Source organism: Cupressus sempervirens, chromosome 4, assembly GCF_028749045.1.
Source record: "Cupressus sempervirens isolate cs-2001-9-10 chromosome 4, ASM2874904v1, whole genome shotgun sequence".
In the NCBI taxonomy this organism is placed as follows: Eukaryota; Viridiplantae; Streptophyta; class Pinopsida; order Cupressales; family Cupressaceae; genus Cupressus; species Cupressus sempervirens.
Window position 1 is genome coordinate 589,139,563 of NC_143121.1, and position 10,691 is coordinate 589,150,253.

Consider the following 10,691-nt stretch of genomic DNA (forward strand, 5'->3'; position numbering starts at 1 on the left):
ATCTCTAGTCTAAAAGGTGTAAGTTTAGATAAAAGAAGTAATATATAGTTGATTAAGGATTTGGAATATGCAATGATGGGGAGGCAAGCTAAGCTTGGAATTTGGAACTTAGAGAAAAAGAGATATGAAGGATTAATTATACCAAATATTATGTGATTAACAAGTTAATGAATCATTGTTATATTCATAGGACTCATCATGCATGTGCATGAATAAAAATTTACCTTCTATGCATATTTAGCATTGACAAAAGGAATTTTGGAGTAACAAAGACATGAAGTGAACATATTAAATTAGTATTGAATAAGGAGAATTGGAGAAACTATTGATGCAATATATAGGCATGTTCCCAAAACCCTTGGCTTTTGGTAAAAATAATCATGTAACTATTTTAAATTTAGTAATTATTTCTTTTTAGAATGTATAACTATTTTAAAATGTGTGCTTATTTGTTTCTATAATGCACAAGAAACTTAAAATAAGATCAAATATTTTAAGGAGTATCCATTGTATATTGTTATGAGTTTTTTTTTGGGTGCACAATTACTAAATACCTTCATGTAATTTTTTTCTGAACAATATTTTTTTGGGCCCGTGATGCTTACGGTAAGATTGGAATCAACTTTTTTCTCCCTCCTTCAAAGACAAAACATGAGTAGGGAATAGAAGGAAAACATACTAGTACGTAGAAGCTTGGAAACCTAATAAAGTCTAGAGAGAAATACAAACAACCTCAAAACCTAGTTTTTTGTTATCTTTGTGCAAGTTAGAACATGTGTTGAGTATAAGTCCTAGAGATAAATCATGAATTAAATAATACATTTTGCCATGAAGGCTTGTTGGATGAATTTCGTAATTGGTCACTAATGATTGAAGTGTTAGCATAATCCATTAAAGAAGGCATGCTTGGAAAAAATTAGAGTATTGAGACAAGTTTAAAGAACATCCTTGTCAAGTAAAATATTATTTTAAAACTTTATATACAACACCTATATATGACCTCTATTGTTGTCAAGTAAAATATTATTTTAGAACTTTATATACAACACCTATATATGACCTCTATTGTTGCCACAATCTAACTAGTGGTGTACTATATAGACAGCTAATCATCTAATTCATACATTACACTCCATCACAACACCATAATATATGGTAGTATCCCAAAATCATAGAGACTGCTCCCATTTTAGAATGTACAAATGCATTATTTTTATTTTCATATTAGAAAATCATTTATATATAATTGAAATTTTTGTTTAATTATTAACCATACTTTTACCAAAACTCCAACCAAGAACTAGAGTCCACCATAGCATAGTTATAATTCTCTTTAATAAATGATGGTTTGGATACTCTTTCTTAAACTATTATACTTAATTTAATATCTAGTTTTATTATCTTTTGTACACATTAATAATTAAAAAAATCAATTTCAATTTCTTATTTGTTAATACTTTTTAGAAAATATTTGAATTTGGAAATATATTTTTTGCAATCAAGATATTTCTTTATAATTCAAATACAAAGTAAAAGTATTAAGACTCACACATTATTTGTGATGTTGTTATCAAGAATCAATTGTGTAGTTTTTTGAGTTAAACTTACTGACTTATGTTTCATGAATAATGGTTCACAAAAATAAATGAAAAATTTACATTCACAAACTATTTTTTTATCAACAAACCATCATCTAATGATGTAGTGTTTGGGCAATATTGAGGAGTAATTTTAGATGGTGCATAAATTTATATTAACAATGATAATGATGATGTTCTCGTGGCTTAATAGCTCTATTTTATCATTGAGCTCTCTAAAGACTCGACTCCAAGAAATGGCATTATTGTTCTGTCACTTAATTTTTTATGAATATATATAATCATTTGCAGCTCAATAGTAACTGACCTGTATTCATTAAAAAAGTGCCTCAGGGTGGTGTGTACGCTGATGTTTGTCTCACAGCAAGAAGAAAAGAAGTGGCATTATTTTTGTGTGTACATGATTGGAATTATGAAGTAGTTTACTGGTTGCTAAACTCTTGTTCAAAATCTCAAACTATGAATGAGAGTGATGTGAGTGGAGGAAATATACCATTCCGTATTGCCACTAAATTTGAAAAGATTAATAAATTGATAAGTTATGTAGCCAAAAGACTTGGGGTAGAAGGAGGAAAAGTGCTCAAGAAAGCAAGAGATATGAAGTATAATGGCAAGGATTCAATCAAAGAAATGTTGTCGAGCATGATTAAAATTGTAACAAAAGAAGATGATATTATACAATTCATGGGTCCTACTATGACTTGGAGGTTCAGATTTTATGAAGGTGATGAATATTGTCTTCCAGATTCTATAAAGGTAGAAGATATTGTAGAGCCATTATGGAGTTTTGTGTGCGATAGTTTTGCAGGCTACATAGTAGAAGTTTGTGCTCTTACATGCCTGCGAGATATTCATGAGATGAAGACAAGAAGCACCTGTCAAGATAATATGTTGATTGTGTTGGAAAAATTAAATGTTGAAAAGCCAACAGGTTATCCTTTAGCCCCACACCCATCTACCCTGTCTATGTGTTCCATGAACAGCTGGCATTTATATTTGGTAGGTGAGATTTTGAATTTGGACGTTGAGGGGGAAAATATGACAAAAAGGAATGTTTTGAGATTGATCATTTAGAGTGTGTGTGATCAAGTAGATCAGAAAGAAGTTATAGAGTAGAGCATAGAAGGAAGAAGGAAAGAAGTTTGTGCCTGCAGTTGCATGTGTTTCCCGGGTAAAAGCACAAACCTGTGTCACCTTTTATAAAGAAAAGTGATATCAGAATGTGACAGTTCAACATTAATGACAAAAAAAATGGTATTTGCATTTAAAATATGAAGATGATGTAAAATGATGAAATGTGTAGAATTGTATGAATTTTATGCCTATAATTTTTATTATTTTTTTTGACTAAGAATTTATTCATTTTATTTTATTTTGGAGTTCTTTTTTTAACTGTAAAAAAATAGGATGTAGTTCCCATCAAACAAGTATGTGCAAATCATCTTTTTTTGTTATGATTTGAAAATATTTTATAGATGACATGTATAGCTAGTGCAGAAAAAAAGAAATAATTATTTTTGATGTATATTTTCTTTGTTATAAGTACTCAAGTTCGACCTTGTCAGAATCCAATAGTTTTTTCCTCCCGTCAAAACTTCCCTATCAAATCTATACCTTCTTGAAAAAAAATTACATATTCATGAATAGGATTCTCTCCTCTAGTGATAAATATATATATATATATATTTTTTATATGATTTACTATTTTTTTTCATTTTTTGAGAGAGCATCTTCTGAAATGTTGAAATATCGACTTATAATATTTTTAGATTATAGCATATTATAACTAATCAAAACACTCAAAAAATTATATAATGATGATATTGAATCTGAAATCTATAAAAGGGTATTTTTAGTTTTTTTTTAAAATTGAGTTTTAATAGAGAAATGAGATTTGACCAAAACAGGTTTTTGTATCACAAATGGTGACAAAGATCTATGCTTTTACCCTCCCCTATTGACTCTGTAAGTTTTTCATTCTTGGATTCAACCTGTTGAACCAGTAATTGCTCTAGGCACCATTGTATGCAGCCATTAGTGTTGCAAGTTTAAATTTTATTGAAGTTTGAAGTTTTACAAGTTTAGGGTTATTTTAGGGTTTTCTGGTTGAAGCCAAATGCTCCCGGATTTTTTAATAGTTTAAATCTCAGTTGAATAGAAAAGAAAGTAGGCATACTTGAATCTATTGTTCTTCCTCTTCTATTCATTGCATTTGAGAAATTTGTTTGAAAGGTTAAAGCTTAGCTCTCTGGTTTTAATGGTGAAAGCATTCACATTAGAATTTTTCTAAGTTATAAATTTTTCTTAGTTGGAGCCGAGCTTACTCGACATCCATTGGTGCCGAGGATTTCCATTGTTGTTGAGCATTTCTTTTGTGTGCTAAGCTCACTCGATGCCTGTTTCCTGTCACTTGACACCTTCAAGTGTCAAGCAAATTGCCACTCAACACCTTCATGTGCCAAGCAAAACTGGCACTCGACAATAGTTTGTCCTAAGAAAAATTTTAGGTTTAGGGTTGTGAGTTTTTGAAGTCGATTTATATTCCTCACATGGTATCAGAGCTCTGAGGCCCCACATCGATAGTGAGTTAGGGAAAAGTTTTTTTTCTGGGATATTTAACATGACAAGAGATGCAGGAAAGATATGGTAGTAGCCACCACCCTTCAATGGAAAAAATTATGTTACATGGGCAAAGAAAATGAAAACCATTATGGTTGCAAATAATTTGTGGGAGTTTTTAGTTAATGGTTTCAATGATGTGACAAATGAAACTCAATATGTTGCCCTCACAAATGCACAAAAGACTCATTTGAAAGAGTCAAAGAGGAAGGATGCTAAAGCATTAAGTTTGATTGAAGCAGCAATGACAGAGACAGTATTCCAAAAAATTGCAGCAGCAAATTATGCAAAAGAAGCATGGGACATCCTTGAGACAAACTTCAATGGGACTGATAAAGTCTATACTATAAAGCTATAGAACATAAGGAGGGAGTTTGAGAACCTTCAGATCAAGGAAAATAAATCAGTTGCAGATTTTAGTTCAAGAACCTCCAATGTGATTAACCAATCGAAGTCAAATGGAGAAGACTATCAAGAGCAGAGGATAGTGGAAAATATATTGAGGAGTTTACCTAATAAATATGATAATTTGGTCATGACCATAGAAGAGGGAAAAGACCTCACTGTTTTGACAATGGATGAGTTAATGGGTACTCGTCAAACCCATGAGCATAGGATTAATAGGTCTACATCTTCTTCTTCCCAAGAGCAACCATTCAAGGCTCAATCAAATCCAAGAGGAAGGGGAGAGGAAGAAATGGCTTAGGCAGAAACTCTAGAGGCAGAGGCCGAGGCAATGGAGGACAAAAAAATGCTGCAGCAAAAAGCTCAGGAAGAGTAGATGGAGCAAGTAGCTCACAAAATACTTCAAAAGGAGGTAAGAAAAACTACAACTCAAATAGGAGTAATGTAGAATGCTACTAGTATCATAAATATGGGCATTATGAAAGTGAATCTTTGGAAGAAGCAAAATGATCAGTCAGGACAAGCAAATGTGGCTGATGTGAACATGAGAAGTGGAAACAATGCCACTGCCTTCATCATGTGTAATGTTGGTGAAGAAGGAAGCCCTGAGGTTTAGTACCTGGATAGTGGATGTAGCAACCACATGAGTGGTAATGAAACCTTGTTTTTATTCATTGACAAGAGTTTCAAATCTGAGATTAAAATGGGTAACAATGGAACCCTACCAGTAATGGGCAAAGGATTTATTATGGTCATCACCAAGAAAGGTGAGAAGAAGGAAATAAAAAATGTAAATTTTTCCCCTAGTATGAAGTACAATTTTATGAGCATTGGTTAGCTCGTTCAAAATGGATACAAAGAGTAAATGGAGAATGACAAGTGTGTCATCCAAGAAAAAGATGAGAGCAAGAATTCACTTGCAGTAGTTCAAATGACAAAGAACATGATGTTTCCCTTGAGGATAGAGACATGTTTCTCATCTCAAGTTGGTGCTACACCTCCCACACAATCAACTCTAAGGAGTGTGATTGATGACCCCTCATGGCTATGGCACCTTAGGTATGGTCATCTTGGTAATGCTAGTTTAAATTTGTTATCAAAAAAAATAATGGTAGAAGTTTTGACACACATAGGAAATTCATGTGACAAGTGTGAGGCTTGTATTTTGGGTAAGCAACATAGGCTTCCCTTTAATTCTATAAATTCTAGGAGGGTTAGATATCCATTAGACTTAGTGCATACTAACCTAGTCGGTCCTATGCAAGTTACTTCCATTGGGGGGAGTACTTATTTTATGACATTTATAAATGATTTCATTTGTAGGACATGGGTGTATTTCTTAAAGAATAAATCTGAAGCATTTGATAAATTTGTAGAATTTAAAGCCCAGGCTGAAAGAGAATGTGGACATTATATCAAGGTCCTAAGATCAGATAGAGGAGGGGAGTATACCTCCAATTCTTTTGTAAATTTTTGCAGGAAACATGGCATAAAGAAAGAGCTCACAGCCAGCTATACACCACAACAGAATGGAGTGGCTGAAAGAAAGAATAGGACCATTATTGAAATGGAAAGGAGCATGATGAAAGAGAAAGGTCTCCCTATTGAATTTTGGGGAGAGGCTATGGCAACAATAGTTTACCTAATCAATAGGTGTCCTACAAAGGCAGTCTATGACAAAATTCCAATGGAAGCATGGTCACGAAGAAGATGGACAGTTGGACATCTAAGGGTGTTTGGATGTATGAAATATTCACATGTGCCTAAAGAGAAAAGGAAAAAATTGGATGAAAAAGGTGTGAAATGTATTTTCATAGGGTACAACCCAGAATCTAAGGCATACAGATTGTATGATCCATTGAACAACAAGATGATTCTCTCAAGAGATGTGGAATTTTTCAAAAATCAGTCTTGGTATGGCCCAACTCATGAGTCATTGAGAACTTCAAGTAAAGTGCCAATTATGAGTGAAGAAGATGCTGATGAACAAGAAGTAGAAGGAGAAAATAGAAGAAAAGGCAAGCAGGTTCAGTCATTGCTGAGATTCTCTCCGCACGATCGAGTGTCAGTGTCGAGTACCAGCGAAGATCAAGCTAGTTGGCAATGCAACAACAGTGAAGATTCTGATCCCACACTCTCCTCCCTATTACCAAGAAATATTAAGAGTCTTAGGGAGTTATACCAAGATGAAAGTTATGAAGATTATGATGAGAGTGTTAATTTTCCATTATTTTCTCATAGTGATCAAATATATTTTGAAAAAGCAATCAAAGAGAAGAAATGGTGTAAAGCCATGGATAAGGAGATAGATGTTATAGAAAGGAATGAGACATGGGAGCTAACTGAATTGCCTCCCAAGAAGCAAGTGATTGGAGTGAAATGGGTCTATAAGACCAAATGCAATGTTGAAGGAAAAATTGATAGGCATAAGGCAAGGCTTGTAGTCAAAGGCTATAAACAGTAGTATGGAAGAGATTATGATGAGACATATGCCCTGGTTGCAAGAATGTAAACCGTGTGTGCTGTCATAGCAATTACAGCTCAACACAAATGGAAGGTATATCAAATGGATGTGAAGTCCGCCTTTTTAAATGGTGTATTGAAAGAAGAAGTATATGTGGAGTAGCCACTTGGTTATGAAGTTGCAGGTGAAGAGAAAAAAGTATATAGATTGAAGAGAGCTCTTTATGGGTTCAAGCAATCTCCAAGGACATGGTACAGTAGGATTAACTCATATTTAATGAGCAATGGCTTTAGCAAAAGCAATGGTGAGCCCACTCTTTACATCAAGGCAATAGATGGTAATGTATTGATTATTGTCTTGTATGTAGATGACTTAATTTTTACAAGAAATGACAAGGCTCTAATTGGTGAGTTTAAAGAGGCCATAAAAAGTGAATTTGAAATGATAGACCTAGGTCTCTTGAAATATTTTCTAGGCATAGAAGTTTAAAAAATGCATGATGGCATCTTTATCTCTCAAGAAAAATATGCAAGGCAGATCTTAGAGAGATTTAAAATGCAGAATAGTAATCCAGCCCCCACACCAACAACAATAGGTCTGAAGTTGAGCAAGGAAGACTCTAGCAAGAGAGTGGATCCAACATTATACAAGAGTATGGTTGGAAGTTTAATGTATTTGACTGCAACTTGGCCAGACCTAATGCATGCAGTAAGTCTGATTTTTAGATTTATGGAAACACCAAAGGATTCCCATTGGCAAGTAGGAAAGAGGATCCTAAGGTATGTGAAAGGTACCAAGAGATTTTGAATTTTGTATACTACAAATGATGATTTCAAGTTGGTGGGATACACAGATAGTGATTGGGCTGGAAGTTTAGATGATAGGAAGAGCACTTTTAGATATATGTTTCATATGGGATCAGATGCAATTTCATGGGCATCCAAGAAGCAACCTATTGTTTCTCAATCTATAGCAGAGGTTGAATACATAGCAGCAAATGCAATAGCATGTCAAGCTATTTGGTTAAGAAGGATTTTGAATGATTTGAATGGAAGGCAAGAGGATGGAACCACAATTTATTGTGACATCTCATCAATTGCATTGTCTAAGAATCCAGTCTTCCATGGAAGAAGCAAGCATATAGAGATTAGATATCACTTCATTAGAGAGTTGGTGGAGAATGGGGATATCAAGATGGAATTTTGCAAGTCTGAGCAGCAGTTAGCAAACATCTTCACAAAGTCATTAGGCATTGGAACTTTTGTACACCTAAAGCAGTGATCTTTGTTTGTGGGTCTCAAGACAAAGGGGGAGTGTTGGAAAAATTAAACGTTGAAGAGCTAGTAGGTTGTCCTCGAGCCCCATGCCCGTCTATCCTATCTGTGTGTTCCATGAATGACTATCATTTATTTTTGGTAGGTGAGATTTTGAATTTGGACGTTGAGGGGGAAAATATGACAAAAAGGAATGTTTTGAGATTGCTTATTTAGAGTGTGTGTGATCAAGTAGATCACAGAGAAGTTACAGAGTAGAGCAGAGAAGGAAGAAGGAAAGAAGTTTGTGCCTGCAGTTGCACGTGTTTTGCCTATTCACTCTATAAATTTTTCATTGTTGGATTCGACCTATTGAAGCAGTGATTGCTCCAGGCACCATTGTATGCAACCATTAGTGTTGCAAGTTTAAAGTTTATTGAAGTTTGAAGTTTTACTAGTTTAACGTTATTTTAGGGTTTTCTGGTTGAAGCTGAATGCTCCCAGATTTTGTAATAGTTTAAATCTCAGTTGAATAGAAAAGAAAGCAGGCATACTTGAATCTATTGTTCTTCCTCTTCTATTCATTGCATTTGAGAAATTTGTTTGAAAGGTTAAAGCTTGGCTCTCTAGTTTTAATGGTGAAAGCATTCACGTTAGAATTTTTCTAAGTTATAATTTTTTCTCAGTTGGAGCTAAGCTTACTCGGCATCCATTGGTGCCATGCATTTCCATTGTTGCTGAGCATTTATTGTGTGCCGAGCTCATTCGGCACCTTCAAGTGCTAAGCAAATTGCCACTTGGCACCTTCATGTGCTGAGCAAAACTGGCACTTGGAAATAGTTTGTGCCGAGCAAAATTTTAGATTTAGGGTTGTGAGTTTTTGAAGTTGATTAATATTCCTCACAGATTGCCACCTCCATTCTCTTGCACCTTTTTGATTAATGATCTGACATCATACACGAACCAATGGCTCTTGTCTGCAAGAACAGTTATGACCAAAAGATTATAATTCATGCTACAAAGAAGGCCACCGGTAGTTCTAAATTGCTTAATGAAATTCTAAGAAACAACACAATGTGGAGGTCCTACGGTGAGACGGGTAAATACGGTGTCCTAGATAAGCTTTTAGTCCTAATGGAAAAATCTAAACATAAGAATACCTGTGAAGCAGCTAGAAAGGTTTTAGAAATGCTAATGCAGTGTGGTGCCAAGCCTGGAGGACAATATGCATTTGGTAAGCACACAAAGAAAATAGTATTACACTCTGTTGTCAAATTTCCTAATGAAGGCAAGTGGGTAAAGATTGCAGCTGCTTTGATACCCAGGCATTATAATAACAAGCAAACTATGAATGAGTTTGTCAATGCCACAGGGGATAGGGGAAGGACTACTCTGCATATCACATCAGAGAGAGGCAATCTACGTATGTGTGAACTACTTGTTGATTGGGGTACCGTAGTGACTGCTCAAGACTAGAAGGGTATGACAGCCCTACATTATGCACTTGAAGGAGGAATTGACGATGTCATAGATGTGGGGATAGAAATTGCAAAGGTTTTTCTACGTAGCTGTAATGAGTAAAGTCTTTGTGAGTTTTTCAATGCTGCAGATGGGAGTGGTATGACCGCCCTTCACATTGCTTCAAAGAAAGAAAATGTGTATATTTGCAGAGTGCTCATTGATTGCAGTGCTGCAGTGACTACTCAAGACAATAAGAGCATGACAACCCTCCACTATACACTTGATGAAGATATTGATAAAGTTTTAGGCTTGTGGATAGAAATCGCGCAAGCTTTGCTACGCAATTGTGATGAGCAAAGAATATACAAGTTTGTCGATGCCAAAGACGAGGAAGGGAAAAGTGCTCTCCACTATGCTTCAAACAAAGGATATACAAGTGTCTGTGGACTACTTGTTGACCGTGGTGCTTTAGTGAACACATAAGACAAAAAGGATATGATAGCCCTGCACTATGCATTTATAGGAGAGACTTCTGAAGCTAAATTTGCAGGGACAGAGATTACACAAGCATTTTTGGGTAGGTGTGATCGAAAAAGTCAATATCGGCTTGTTAATGTCAAAGATGAGAATGGGAGAACTACTCTTCACTATGCTTCAGAGAATGGAAACATAAATAGTTGTGGCTTACTTGTTAGGCGTGGTGCTTCAGTGAATGTACAAGACACAATGAATAAGATAGCCCTGCACTATACATTTGAAGGAGAGATAGATAAAGTTAAAGATATGGGGATGGAGATTGCACAAGTTTTCCTACTAAGTATGGGTAGTTTTGTCAATGCCACAGATGAGAAAGGGAGAAATGCTCTTCACTATGCTTCATAGAATGGAAAT

The 10,691-nt window shown here is 34.9% G+C and overlaps 1 protein-coding gene across 1 annotated transcript; it reads left to right on the forward strand.

Moving 5' to 3' along the window:
- The first annotated feature begins 10,295 nt into the window (after positions 1-10,295).
- On the forward strand, positions 10,296-10,682 carry LOC149562576 (uncharacterized). Its single transcript, XM_089827999.1, has one exon. The coding sequence runs from the start codon at positions 10,296-10,298 to the stop codon at positions 10,680-10,682; it is 387 nt and encodes a 128-aa protein (XP_089684125.1).
- The last annotated feature ends 9 nt before the right edge of the window (positions 10,683-10,691 follow it).

Excerpts from the sequence above, each read along its gene's own strand:
- LOC149562576 (XM_089827999.1), top strand. The coding sequence starts at position 10,296 with ATGATAGCCCTGCACTATGCATTTATAGGAGAGACTTCTGAAGCTAAA.